The following is a 14,502-nucleotide window of genomic DNA, read 5'->3' on the forward strand; positions in this document are numbered from 1 at the left end:
CTTCTGTCTCACCAAGTGAGAAAGTCGTTTCTCAGCAGAGAGCGCCGGACCCAGAGCCAGTAGAGAATCCACACGTGGGCCCAGGGTTGCTGTGCTCAGCCGTCTCGGGACGCCCTGTCCAGCGGCCAGTCCCTCAGGAGCTCTGCCCCGAGCTTTGTTCTGAAGGGGCCGCAAAACACCAAGGACACACAGAACAGGAGGGAAGGCTGTGTGGAAGCGACATCCGGCTCTTTATCCTCCAGTGTGAGTGTGCTTCTAGCTGCAGGTGAAGAGCTGCCGCGCTCCAGGTGTGCTTTGGGCTGGTCCTGGCTGCCGGAGGGTGGGGGGGAGGGAGGGAGGGCGGGCAGGTGCCTGGTGCTGCTGGAAGTCAGAGCCGGCTTGGGGTTCCCGCAGCCTGGGGTGCCCACACTGGCCTCCTGGCCCGGTGCAAACGCCAGCACAGATGGCACTTTGCCAGGGTTTCACGGTGTCTCAGCACTGCACCAGATGCACAGACCATCAGGTAAAAACGCCGTGCTCATCACTCCACTCAAGAGTCAGGTGAAGATCAATGGCAAATCAAGAAAGCGACGGTGAGCAGGGGGAGCAGGGGATCCGCGGGAGACGCTGGCGCCAGCCAGGGAGAGGTGTGAGTCCGGAGGCCACGCCTCCCGCTGCAGAGATGACGGAGCTGGAGCTGGAGCTGGAGCAGACAGCTCTACACTCGGCCACAGGCTGGCGCGTCCTCGTCAGCACTGGGTGCTCAGTCCGTCGGCTCCTGTCCCCGCACGGCCTCTGGGGACACGCAGGCACAGCCACGCGCAGCACACGGGGGCTGAGAGTCCACCAGGTCCGCAGGGTCCTTTCGGGGGAGGGGGCGCAGGGCACACACCCCGCAGGTGTCTTTCTGCCCAGCCCGGCCCGAGCCCCCTCGGGGGCCGGGGTCCACGGGTGGCTGCGCCACCTCTGCAGGGCGAGTCCAGACCTCCCCGGAGGCTTCCGGAGGCTCAGACTGACATCTTCGTGGAATGATGAAAATTAAAAATTACTTGATTATGGAAGTTTCTGATTTATTCCAGACAAAATATTAGCTCTGCCACTAAGAATCACCTCAAAGCAATCACTCTCAGGCCACTCCACGGGGCTGGCGTGGCGGGACGGAGGCAGGCGCGCGCGGGAGGCCCCACGGGGAGCCCGGCGGTCCTAATTCTTCACCTCTGCGGCCTCCTTCTCAGCCTTCTCCTTGGCCTTCTCCTTCTCCCCCACCTTCTCCTCTTTCTCCAGGGTTGCCACAATCTCAGCCACCTGACTGGTGGAGATGTGAACGTCTTCTTTGTCCACCAGGTCAATCACCTGCACACAGGGGAGATGGGGTCCATGCACAGCCCAGACTCTGCCCCTCCCGGCCCTGGCCCCGAGGCATGCCGCGCTCCTCCAGCCGACCTAGGGCTACCATGGCCCTGCCACCCTGTTGGGGGCCTGGGGCCAGTCCTAGATGGGTTCCCAGGGCAGAAAGGTAGCACATGGGGCCCACGCCCCAGCCATGCGGACTGAAGGGGCGGGAAGGTGTCTGACACTGCTGTCCTGTCCTCTTCAACAGGACTGAAACCACAGACACCTGAGACTCCTAACTTCCCAGATTCTTCTCAGAAATGCAAATGATAGGAAGCCACACTTCCCACGCAGGTGGGTCCTGTTCTTCTCCTGGGAGCCCTGGCAGGGACACCCCAGCTCCCGGTCTGTGAGTACGCAGAGAGGGGTCCAGGTGGGGCAAGGGGCGGGGGCGCTGCCATCCACGGCTACCTGTGGCCACAGCCTCCTCTGAGGAGCCCAGGGCCCCAGCAGACAGGCCGAGGGCCGGCAGCCGCTAGGGACACTGTCCCACGAGGGCCGAGACTCAGGGTGAGTGTGGGTCTCGTGGCAGGAGACAGAGTCTGCGGCAAAGCCAGTGCTGTTGGCTCACCAGCACATCTGAAGCTTCAACAAGCGGTTCTGTCTGTTTGTCCTGGCAGTGCTGGGGTGGACACCCCCACTCAGGCAGGCGCGCACCACCGCCTCCCCAGCCCTCCCCGCACGCGCCCTGCCTGGGCTCCACAGCAGCAGCCCCTCCCCACCACGTGGGGCGGCTTCGCAGCCTGCGCGGCGCAGCCTCGCGGAGACCCACCTTCATGAGGTCATTGATGTTGATCTTGCCGTCCTTATTTTCATCCAGGGCTGAGGCCAGGCTCACCAGCTTGTTTTCTGGAATGTCCTTGATTTGCTTCATGGTGTTGATAAGCTCAGTGACACTAATGACATCCTCCCTGGAGAGCATAGCCTACATGTGGCACCAGCCAGTCCCCTGCCCCTGGCCCTGCCCTCATGGCTCCTGCCAGCGCCCTGACTGGCGGCCAGCACACGAGAACTGGGGTCATGTGCATGGATGCACACGGCGATACTCCCACACCCTCTCCTCTGCCAGGCACAGCCACCCAGGACGCTGCCAAGAACAGCACCAGACACCAGGTTCCCGTGTGTCTGTCCCCTGGCCAGGACTGCCATGGACTCTCTGCAGTGGTCCTCAGCCCACGTCTGCCACAAAGCCAACAGTTAATCCAAGAGGTGACATCTGAAGAAGTGGGCCTCGGGTGAGGGGTTGGGCCCCACGGCCAGCCACTTGCCCACAGCATGGAGTCTGTGGTGTGGATGTGTGGGAAGCCCACACAGAACTAGATCCCAGGGGTATGGGGCAGCCACTGCTGTCAAATGGGACATACCGGGAACAGAGGACACGTACTGCTGACTGCACGTCCCGGGGGGAGGCAGGGCTGAGACTAGAACTAAGGGGAAACTATAGGGGAAGGGGAGGAAGGAGATGGATGTGCTTTGCATAGGTCAAGTCCACACTGGGGAAGGAAGACGGGGTAAAGAAGTGAAAAATAGGAGCAAAGGCCCCTGGGCCTCTGGCTGGACCTGGGCCTGTACAGGGGCAGTTAGCCGTGGAGGATGGGCCCTATGGCCCGAGCTCAGACCTCAGCAGAGCGCCTGCCCTGCAGGAGCGGCCGCCTGGGCCACTTACTCACCCTGCAGGCGAGCCCTCGGCTGGGCCCAGCCTGCCAGCCTGATGCCCGGCCTCCAGCTGTGTAATCAGGCCGTCTATCTGCCCGATCATCTGCTGGACCCGCTTCGTTAGTCTCTTGCTGGCTTTGGACTCTTCCACATATTTTTCATCACCAGTCTTTGAAAGTTCTTTCTTGATCTCTTGCAAGTCCTAATGAAAATTATTTGTAGTTGTAAAGTTTTCACATATATACATATATATATTTATATACACATATGTGAATATACATACACATATATACGTGGCTTATGGGCCCTACATTAAATTTAACTTGAAAAAGTAATGAGATGGGCTGGGAAGGTGGCTCAGTGTAGACTGCTTGCCTTGCATGCATGAGGCCCTGGGTTTGATTCCTTAGCACCACAAAAACAGAAAAAGCCAGAAGTAGTGCTGTAGCTCAAATGGTAGAGCACTAGCCTTGAGCTGAAGAGCTGAGGGACAGTGCCCAGGCCCAGAGTTCAGGCCCCACAGCCAAAAATAAAAACAAAAAGAAAAGAAAAAGTAGTGAGCTGATTAAGGTGAATTGGGACTGTAGGTTCGTCTGACTAGCTCACAAGGCCTTGGGTTTAATCCCAGTACTGTAAACACATACTGTAAACACACACACACACACACACACACACACAAAGATAAAACTCGAATTTCAGCCATAGAAAGACAAATCTTCCATATCTCATACAAATTTAGACATATTAATAACAAAGTTTTTTATTTTGTGGGTCGTGGGGCTTGGGCTTGGTTTGTTTTGTTTTGCCAGTCCTGGGGCTTGAACTCAGGGCCCAGGCACTGTCCCTGAGCTGCTTTTGCTCAAGGCTAGCACTCTACCACTAAGCCACATTCCCAGCCCTTGAACTCTGGGCTAGGGCACTGTCCTTGAGCTCTTCAGCTCAAGCTCTAGCACTTGAGCCACAGCACCACTTCTGTTTTTCTGGTGGTTAATTGGAGATAAGGGTCTCATGGGGGGCTGGGAAGGTGGCTCAGTGGTAGAGCGCTTGCCTTGCATGCATGAGGCCCTGGGTTCGATTCCTCAGCATCACATAAGCAAAAAGAAAAAAGCCGGAAGTGGTGCTGTTGCTCAAGTGGTAGAGTGCTAGCCTTGAGCTGAAGAGCTGAGGGACAGTGCCCAGGCCCAGAGTTCAGGCCCCACAACCGGACCCAAAAAAAAAAAAAAAAAAAAGAGTCTCATGGACTTTCCTACCCAAGCTGGCTTGAACCACGATCCTCAGATCTCAGCCTCCTGAGTAGCTAGAATTATAGGCATGGACCACCAGCACCAAAAAAAATACAATTTAAACGTCATCTGTAAGTGCTGGGGTGTAGCTCAGTGGTAGAGCTCTTGCCTAGTATGCACAAGAAGAGAGAGGAAGAGAATAGAGGGACAGAGGGAGCCAAGGAAACCACAATGAAAGCAGGAAGTCTGTCAGAAGGAATGGTGAGGCTGGGGACATGGCTCAGTGGTAGAGTGCTTGCCTAGCATGCAACACAGAAAACAGAATTCACCACAAAAACAGAAAAAGCCAGAAGTGGTGCTGTGGCTCTAGTGGTAGAGCGCTAGCCCTAAGCAAAAAGAAGCTCAGAGACAGTGCCCAGGCCCTGAGTTCAAGCCCCAGGACTGGCAAAAATAAACAAAGAATGAAGAAAAAGATTTCATTCATCAATGAGTAAACATACAGGCACTACCACGGCATTCAGACCTCTCTACTGTGGGCTTGGCAGGTGTCATTTACCAAGAAAGAGGCCCAACTAGAACCACTGTGGAAATTTGAAGTAAAATCTGTTTTCCTTTTTTTTCTTCCTTTTTTCTACTTTTTTTTCTCTTTTTTTCCTCATGCTGAAACTCTAACCCAGAGTCTCACACATGCTAGACAAGTGATCTATACTGAACTATATATCCCAGCCAAAATTCAGCTTGATTTTCAAGTTGACTTGTAACTTGATTTTCCTTTTTCTTTTTTTGGTCGGTCATGGGGCTTGAACTCGGCCTGGGCACTGTCCCTGCCCTCTTCAGCTCAAGGTGAGTGCTCTATCGCTTGAGCCACAGTACCACTTCAGTTTTCTAGTGGCTTATTGGAGATAAGAGTCTCACAAACTTTCCTGCCTGGGCTGGCTTTGAACTGGGACCTCGGATCTCAGCCTTTTGAGTATGTAACTTGATTTTCTGTTCACATTTCTTCTGGCTAGCTTTTCCCACACTTAAGTATCACTCAAGTATTTTGGTTGCTGAGAGGCTTTCATTCTGCACTTCACAGAACCGGGCTGACCAGCCGCCCGCTCCTAGCTGCCTGAGTGGAAACCTTCCACCCCACAGCTTCTCCCTCACCTCATTGTAGTCCTGGACGTCCACCTTCAGCAGCTCCAACTCTTCCTTCTCCTTTATCAGGGACTGCTTCTGCTCCTGCAGTTTGGAGCAGGCATCGCTGAGAATGTCAATTTCCTCCTTGGTTATTTCCTCTTCCTGGAAAGAAGTAACAAGCAGACAGTGAAGGCATAACAAGTTTGTTGTTGTTGTTGTTGGTCATGGGCCTGAACTCTGGGCCTGGGCGCCCTCCCTCAGCTCTTCAGCTCAAGGCTAGCGCTCTACCACTTGAGCCACAGTGCCACTTCCAGCTTTTATCTTTTTGCTTATGTGGTGCAGAGGAATCGAACCCAGGGCCTCATCCATGCAAGGCGCGTGTTCTACCGCTGCTTTTTTAAGGGTCTCACTTCTTGCTTGGCACCCCTTTAGCCCTCGGCAGGGCTGGGGTCACAGACAGGTACCACGACACCCAGCTTCTCCCAATGGAAACGGCTGGCCTCGAATCTCAATCCTCGAAATGTCAGTCTCCCACATGGCCGAGGGTGCCGGCAGCACACCACCTCCCCGCTCCAGGTTTAGAAGGGGAACCTCTCAAACATTTATGTCCAAGCTGATCTCTGTGATTCTCCTGACTTCCTTCTTAGCAGGTAGAATTACACTTGTGAGTCACGGGCACCCAGCCTTTTGCTACTTTTCTAAGGACCATCTTGGTTATTTTAGATCCTCTGAATCTCACTCCAACATAAATTTTAACATGAGCTTGTCAATTTCAAGAATAACCCCCCTGCTGGAATTCACACTTAGCCTGCCGAGTCGGGGAAGGAGCGGCTCAGAGCAGCTCAGTCCCTCAGTTCGCTGAGGCCTTCATTTATCTCACCACTCCTATTTGGACACAGCTCTTAGATGCAATCCTCTCTGGGGATAATACCGGAAATGATACAACTGACCAACGGTCCTCACACTGTTGTGAATGGACTTTCACTCTCCTCTCCAGCCACACTGAGGGAGCGAGGTCATGGTGTGGTGTGGGCGTGGTGGTGGTGTGGGCTGGGCTGCGGTGGGCGTGGCGGCGGTGTGGGCTGGGCTGTGGTGGGTGTGGCGGCGGTGTGGGCTGGGCTGTGGTGGGTGTGGATGTGTGGTGGGCGTGGCTGCAGTGTGGGTTAGGACTGTGATGTGGAGGGGGGGCTGTATGGGGCCTGGCCATTTTGTAGGTAGGCTGCGGTGTGGACATGGCTGGGGTGTAACTGTGTGGCCTGGTGTTACCAGGTTTCCGGAGTGGGCAGGCTGAGGTATGGGTGTGAAGGCTGTGTGGGCAGAGCCGTGGTGTGGGCAGGCTGAGGTGTGGGTGTGAAGGCCGGGCCAGGGCATGGAGGACGACCAGCCCCTATGCTTCCAGGAGCACAGAGAGGTCCCTGCATGTGCTACTGTGGAGACTTCAAAATGGGAGTTGGCTTGTTTTCCCCATGGTGCCTGTACAGCCATTCTTATGGGACAGCTGCATTCCGGTCACTGGTTCATGAAGAACGTTCTCATCTATGCTGGTCACACCTGGGCATGTGCTGGAGCCAGAGCTCCTCAGCACTGAGCTGGCCTGCCCCTCCAATCCGGGCTTACCAGCCCCGGGAACGTGGGCCCCAAGTCTGTGGGCCATCCACCTTGCAAGCGGCAGGCTGCCTGGAGTCAGCTCCAGCCCTGACCTGGCAGCCATCTGCTTTCTCAGGACTTTGGCCCTGCTGTTACACATCTGCTGGGCTTATCCTAGGCAGAGCCAGTCTCTACAAAGAAGCCACTTGGTCCTGCCCCATGCTCTCCCTGCCCTCCTCACACTGCGCAGAAGAGCTTCCGCTTACCCCTGCAGCCCAGGAGAGCAGGCTGGACCTGGCTTTTAACTACAGGCCTGGCCAAGGCACCCAGACCACCAGAGGCAGCACTCAGGGCTCACCGCCCCAGGCCCTCTCCTGAGCTCCCACCCAGCCAGCCTGTGCTCTTCCAGAGGCTCATGTCCTCAAGGCATCCTTTGGGACTGCCAGGTTGAGACCTTCCTGGGCAGAATCTCCCACTCAGGACCCTCGGCTGTTTGGCTCCCAAACCGCCTCCATCCGCCCACGGATCGATCCCCAGCTAGATCCACTCCTGTGTGATGTGAGCTACAGGATCCCCAGGGCAGAAGCATCCAAGAGTGTCCAGGGGTGGAGACGCCACCCACACTCAGAGCTCCCAGGATGTACTATGTCCCCAGCCCTGGGCCCTCAGAGGTCCCATGTCCCGTCATCCAGCAGGTGATACCGGAACAGGCTTCTGTAGAGGAAGCTCTCCTGAAGGACAGCCTCCATTCTGCTGCTGACAAGGGCCTAGAGGTCCCCTAGAAGAAGGGCGGCCGCACCCGCAGCTGCATAGGCCCTAAGCACCTTATACCACACCCCGCTCCCCACACCTCTGCCCCCTGGCCAACCGTCCCTCCTCAGAAGCTGTGCCCCCAGCCCAGACCTGCCCTGCGGGACACGTCACTCACCTTCAAGCCCTCCAGCACAGGGGCGGTGTCCTTCAGGATCTCTGAGGGCAGAATGATGTCGGGCACAGCCTGTGCCTCCACCACTGGCTTCACTGGGGCAGAAGCTTCAGCTACCTCTGGCTCCAGATCCTTCTGAAACCCAACAAGAACTACTGTCACCTTGCGCAACACGGGGCTTTGCAGAGGGGGTCAGAGCACCCCATCCCATCTTATCTTCCTCAACACCACGCCACATGCAATGCAGTGCGGCTGGTGGTCTGCGGACAGTCCCAGAGGGCAGGGGGCCCCAGTGGCAGCACAGCCGCCTGGGTCCAGGGAGCCAGCACTGGGCGTCAGAGGCCCCACCCTCAGAGCAGGGCCACCAAGTGGGGTTCCATCGGTCTTCCCTGGGTGCTAGGCTGGCCCTCCCTCCATTCATTCTCTGAGAGTGCCCTTCCTCCCTGGGACATTCTGACCACTGCAAAAGCCAAGCTAGGACAGACTGCGTTTCCATGGCCTGCAGGGAGGCTCCATGGGGGCTGCGCGTGGAGGGCAGCTCAGGCACTCACCGCGGTTTCCACAGCTCTTTCCAGCTCCTTCTCTCGGTGCTCCTGCTGAATGGCAGCCTCCTCCTGCAGCGTGGCCTCCAGCTTTGCCTTGTTGTCCACCTGCTCGCCTTCCACCTCAGCCACTTTCACCTGTGCTTCCTTGGCCTTCAGAAGAGGGGCCTGTGGTGAGTGCAGGGCCCCTACCTCTCCCCCACCTAGGGAGCACCGCCACTGGCCTACCTCTCCTCCCCTCCCCTCCCCAGCACCACCACCGGGCCTGCCTCTCCCCCACCTACACAGCACCTCCACTAAGCCTACCACCCTTCCCTTCCCAGCACCACTGGGGCCCTATGTAGAGACAGGATGCACTGTTGAGGTGCTGCCCCATGGGCTGGGACGTAAACAGAGGCTCCCATGGGACCTCCATGCCCAGTTGATAAAGGGTAGTACAGTCTGCACTGGCAAGACTCAAACCCATCAACATGAGGCAGGGTCCGGAGGGGTCAGTATTCCAGAGCCTGCGCTGCTGGAGGAACCAGGCCAGCAGAGTGAGGGGACACTGAGACAATCAGTGCTGACAGGCAGGATGGCAGACAGAGGTCTCCTGGAGAAGTGAGCACCAGGGGGTCCCCAGCAATGCATACCACAATCTCCGGGAGGGTCTGCAGAGTGGACGTGAGCTGGTCGGCAGGGGAGAGGGTGTCGGGGAGGTACATGGCCCGGGACAGGATGAGCAGTGACGTGGGGATTTCATGGTGCAGGTGCAGGTCCAGCCACTGGAAGCAGAATGAACATGATGGGCCATGGGCCTGCCCTGCCCTGCGGGTCCCACGAGTTGCCCGGGGTTTCAGCCCTAACCCCCTGCGGCTGCTCTGACTTGAGCGAGACAGGGAGTCTGTCAGCATCAAGGGCAGCAGTAAATCTCTGAAGATGGTGTTTTGAGCTGCGACGGCCTGTGTGTGGAGTTGATGATAACCAGTTCGGTAGGCTATCCCGCGAGGGCAGGGCTGCGGGGTCCCAAGAAGAGCAGGCGTGCTTGTCCCAGCACTGGGATGGAGTCGGGTCTCATGGCCCGTACTCTTCAGGCCTTCTGATGCACAGGGTGGGTGGCTGTGAGGGCATCCAACACCCACCCCTCTGTCACTGGACGCCGGCCTGAGGACCCTCATGCTGAGGCAGGCTGCTGTGGGGAGCCCACCATTTGCAGTGCACCTGCAGAGAGGGCCACGGGCAGTGGGGAGAGGGGTGACCAGCAGACTGCTCTTGGTACTCAAATCTTCCCAGGCCACAGGTAAGACACATCGTCAAAATGTGACCATGCCCAAGGACGTCAACACAGGTCCTAACATGCCCACAGGTGAGCAGGGGGAGAGCAAACTGGAACAACCAACGGTGAGAACTCACAGGGCGCCGGTGGCTCACGCCTGTCATCCTAGCTACTCAGGAGGCTGAGATCTGAGGATCGCGGTTCAAAGCCAGCCTGGGCAGGATTGTCCATGAGACTTTTTTTTTGTTTTTGTTTTTTTGTCAGTCTTAGGGCTTGAACTCTTTGTCAGCTCAAGGCCAGTGTTCTACCATGAGCCACAGTGCCACTTCCAGTTTTATTTTGTTGTTGTTTTTTTTTCCTGGTAGTTAACTGGAGATGAGTCTCACGGACTTTCCTGCCTGGGCTGGCTTTGAATGGCGATACTCAGCCTCCTGAGTAGCTAGGATTACAGGCGTGAGCCACCAACACCCAGCTCCATGAGACTCTGATCTCCCGTAAACCAGAAGTGGTGGTGTGGCTCAAGTGGGAGAGCACTCGCCTTGAGCTGAAGAGCTGAGGGACAGCGCCCAGGCTCAGAGTTCAAGCCCCACAACCAACCAAAAAAAAAAACAAAAAAACAAGCCGGGTCGGTGGCTCACGCCTGTAATCCTAGCTACTCAGGAGGCTGAGATTTGAGGATCGAGGTTCAAAGCCAGCCCAGGCAGGAAAGTCCACAAGACTCTTATCTCCAATAAACCACTAGAAAACCGGAAGTGGCGCTGAGGCTCAAGCAGTAGAGCGCTCACCTTGAGCTGAAGAGCGCAGGGACAGCGCCCAAGCCCAGAGTTCAAGCCCCATGACCGACCAAAACAAAAAAACAAAAACAAAAAAACAAAACTTAAATGTTCTTTGTCAAAAAGAAAAAAAAAAGCCAATGCAGGTGCTCACAATTATAATCCTAGCTTCTCAGGAGGCTGAGACTTGGAGGATTGCAGTTCTAAGCCAGACTAGGCAGAAAAGCTCAGATTTGTCTCCAAAATTTAAAAAAAAAAAAGGAAAAAGTAGAACTGGCACCAGGCACGTGTGACTCACACTCATAAGCCTAGCTATTCAGATGTTGAGATCTGAAGATCACAGTTCAAAGCCAGCCTGGGCAGGAAAGTCCATGAAACTCATCTCTCCAATGAACCACCAGAAACCTAGGAGGGCAGCTATGTCTCAAGTGGAAGGGTGCTAGCCTTGAGCACAAAAAAAAGCTCAGGGATACTTCAGGCCCTGAGTTCAAACCCCAGGACTACCACAAAAAAAAGTAAGGCTGGAGAGGTGGCTCAAATGGCAGTGTGCCAAATGAACATAAGGTCCCAAGTTCAAACCACAGTATTACACAGAAACTACAAAACCAAAAAAAAAGGAACGGTGTAACAAGACCGTAGGCATCCTGCCTGTGGCCGTCTTGCAGTGTTGTTCTAGCAGGTGCTCACCGCCAGCCCTCAGAGCACGCACCTGCTTCAGCTGGCCCCGCAAGCGGTCTTCTGTCACGCCGAGGGCCCGCATGCCCCGTGCCCGGCAGGCTGCCTGTAGCTCCTTGACGTTCAAGCTGTCCACCCCTTCCTCAGAGATCAGCTGGGAGAAAAAGTCAACCAATTATGACTTTTTTTTTCCGGTCGTGGAGCCTGAACTCTGGGCTTGGGCGCTGTCCCTCAGCTCTTCAGCTCAAGGCTAGCGCTCTACCAGTAGAGCCACAGCACCATTCCCAGCTTTTTTCTGCTTTATGTGGTGCTGAGGAATCAAACCCAGGGCCTCATGCATGCGAGGCAAGCACTCTACCACTGAGCCACCTTCCCAGCCCCAATTACTACTTTTTAAAGTCACTAGAAGCTATGGCACCAAGGTTATCTTGGGAGAGAAGGTCTGGAATCTGAACTAAGGCCTTGTGCTTACCTGGAAGCACTACCACCTGAGTCAGTCCTCCAGCCCTTTTTTGTTTTAATCACTTTTTAAATAGGGTCACTTGTTTCTTGCCTGGGCTGGCTTTGGACTATAATCCTCTGTGTTTCTATCTCTTGGGTCAGTGGATCGTAGCTCCTGCCACCATTCCCAATTTGTTTATTAGGTTAAAAAGAAAAAAATTCTGGGGCTGGGAAGGTGGCTCGGTGGTAGAGCGCTTGCCTTGCATGCCTGAGGCCCTGGGTTCGATTCCTCAGCACCACATAAGCAAAAAGAAAAAAGCTGGAAGTGGCGCTGTGGCTCAAGTGGTAGAGAGCTAGCCTTGAGCTGAAGAGCTGAGGGACAGCGCCCAGGCCCAGAGTTCAGGCCCTACAACCGACAAAAAAAAAAAAAAAAAAAAAAAAAAGGCTTTGATGATGGCTTAAAGCCAGTCAGGCCTTGAGATTCTATCTCCAAAGTAATGGGTGAAAAGCTAGACTGGAAGCTTGGTTCAAGCTTGCTTATTAGCTTGTGAGCTAAGCAAGCTGAGCAAGCTCAAATCCCTGAGTTCAAAACTTGATAGTAGGGAGTGGAAAAAAAAGAGGGAGTGCAAGCCAGCCACACTTGCCCAGGGTTCTACTTGCAGCCTCCCTCCTCTAACTCCTGAGAGTCCTTCTCCTACCACTCCGCTTCTGGGCCAAAAGCTTGTTCTGGCTGCCCATGAAGGAGCGCACTGCTGACAGTTCTCACGTGCACTCACGTGAGAATGTCCCGGGGTCCTCACTCCAGGGGCACGCAGGCTGGGATGGAGATCTAGGCTGACACTTCTTTCCTTTCTGCACATGAAAAAAGTCCTTTGGCTTCTTTGGGTTCCTGGTATTCTTTGAAGAAGCCAAGGCCATCAGGCCATTTTCCCTACAGGGGGACACTGTCCCTCCTCTCATTGCTCTTTAAGCGGTTTCTCTTAGCTGGGTACAAGTGCTCACACATGTAATCTTAGCTCCTTGGGCAGCTGAGATCAGAGGTTAAGCCTCAGGTTAGAAGCCATCTAGTCAAACAACTCTATCTCTAATTAACCAGGAGAATTCACCACAAAAAAGTTCTCAAACTCCATCTCAACAGAAGACGCTGAGCACGCAGCATGTGCCTATCTATGAAGGAAAGCTTCAGACAGGACTGTGGTCCGGGCGCACGTGCAAAACAAAGCAAGACTCTCTCAAAACAGCCAGTGTGAAAAAGTGCTGGAGGTGTGGCTCAGCTTTAGGAAACTGGCCTACCAAGGTCAAGGCTCTGAGCCCAAACCCCAGGACTGACCGAAAAAGAAAACACAAAGGGGAAAACCAAAGAACCGTGTCCGCCTGGCTTCACTCCCATGGCAGGCTCACCTTGTCATCAGCCTTTATGGACCGCAGCCTCATGGTGAGCTGGAAGCGCAGGAAGCTGTTGGTGCCGATGGACTGGAGCTCCAGCAGCTTGCACAGTGCCACCAGCTGAGGCCGCGTCAGGTTGTCCATGGTCAGCTCATCCTCAAACAACTTGGAAAAACGCATGATTTCCTCATTGCTGGGCCGCTCCCCCGTCTCTCGGATCTGTGGGAGAACCGACAGTCAGCTGCTGGGTCAGAGCTGAGGCCCCCCTCCAATCCCAGCCTCAGGACCCACTCGGAAGTGAAAAAAGGGGCCGCCACCCCCACAGGCCGCCTCCCCTACAGGCTCCTGCAGAGATCAACACCACAACACTCAGCACACGCTGGGCCCGCAGGGGATGCTGCACACACAGCACAGGGGCCTGGGCAGCACTCAGGCTGGTGCCCCCTAGAGGAGGTCCCAGTGTCTGCTCTACACCAGGACTTGGGGGCTCACTAGTGACCTCAGACCACACGCATGTGTGTGCATATGGTTCCCTTGACGGGATCCGAGCACAGGACAGAGAGTGGCCAGCATGGGCCTGGCCTGGGAGCGCCAGACTGTTAAGTACAGCCAAAAATAGCAAAGCGAAGAGCAGCCACAAGGCCCCGTGGTACTGCACAATCCTGTGCGGGCTGCGCTCAGGGACACACAGCACCTTCTGAAAGAAGGCCGAGAAGTCTTTGGTGGCGCTGCCCTTGGCCGCCTTGTTCTTCAGAGCCATCTCCTCGATGGTGTCCTGAAGGAACTTGGCCAGCTCCAGCTTCACTCGCAGCTCCTTCTTCAGCCTCTCCTCCTGTAGGGCACAACAAGAAGGCTGCATCCACCCTGGCGCCCGCCCTCCCACCCCGCTCAACCCAAGTGAAGAGACTGCACCTCCACGGGACACGCACCTCCTCCTTAGTGAACACTACCCAGAGGAACATTTCACAGAGCAAAATAGAAATGTGAAATGCTCGCTTCATGACTTCAAAAATCTTTGTGTAACTCCCTAGAGCAGGGGCTGCTAAACGTGTTCCCCACAGGTCAGACAGTGTTATTTCTTTTTTTTTTTTTGGTCTGGTTGTGGGACTTGAACTCTGGGCCTGGGCGCTGTCCCTCAACTCTTCAGCTCAAGGCGAGCACTCTACCACTTGAGCCACAGCGCCACTTCCAGTTTTCTGGTGGTTTATTGGAGTTAGGAGTCTCACGGTCTCTCCTGCCCGGACTGGCTTTGAACCGCGATCCTCAGATCTCAGCCTCCTGAGTAGCTAGGATTACAGGCGTGAGCCACCAGCGCCCGGCCGACAGTGCTATTTCTGAACTTTGCAGGTTATGGATTGGCTGGGGCCTCACAAAAGTATCAATCTACCAGTGTGTGTATGTGCATGTACGTGTGTGCATAGGTGTGTACACACACATAGAACTACATTTTAAAAGCCGGGCGCTGGTGGCTCACGCCTGTAATCCTAGCTACTCAGGAGGCTGAGATGTGAGGATCACCGTTCAAAGCCAGCCCAGGCAGGAGAGA

The 14,502-nt window shown here is 55.3% G+C and overlaps 1 protein-coding gene across 1 annotated transcript in view; it reads right to left on the reverse strand.

Moving 5' to 3' along the window:
• Positions 1–331: 331 nt before the first annotated feature.
• Positions 332–14,502, reverse strand: part of Letm1 (leucine zipper-EF-hand containing transmembrane protein 1) — a 25,672-nt gene continuing 11,501 nt past the window's right edge. The window contains exons 4-13 of the mRNA XM_013023873.1: positions 13,651–13,788; positions 12,972–13,175; positions 11,164–11,283; positions 9,059–9,190; positions 8,436–8,579; positions 7,888–8,019; positions 5,400–5,534; positions 3,042–3,229; positions 2,144–2,282; positions 332–1,332 (exon numbers count right to left, since the gene is read on the reverse strand). Of these exons, the coding sequence (XP_012879327.1) occupies positions 1,183–1,332; positions 2,144–2,282; positions 3,042–3,229; positions 5,400–5,534; positions 7,888–8,019; positions 8,436–8,579; positions 9,059–9,190; positions 11,164–11,283; positions 12,972–13,175; positions 13,651–13,788 (1,482 nt within the window). The 3' untranslated portion in view covers positions 332–1,182. The remainder of the gene's footprint in view (positions 1,333–2,143; positions 2,283–3,041; positions 3,230–5,399; positions 5,535–7,887; positions 8,020–8,435; positions 8,580–9,058; positions 9,191–11,163; positions 11,284–12,971; positions 13,176–13,650; positions 13,789–14,502) is intronic.

The sequence above is a fragment of the Dipodomys ordii genome, unplaced genomic scaffold, assembly GCF_000151885.1.
Source record: "Dipodomys ordii isolate 6190 unplaced genomic scaffold, Dord_2.0 Scaffold71, whole genome shotgun sequence".
Lineage (NCBI taxonomy): Eukaryota > Metazoa > Chordata > Mammalia > Rodentia > Heteromyidae > Dipodomys > Dipodomys ordii.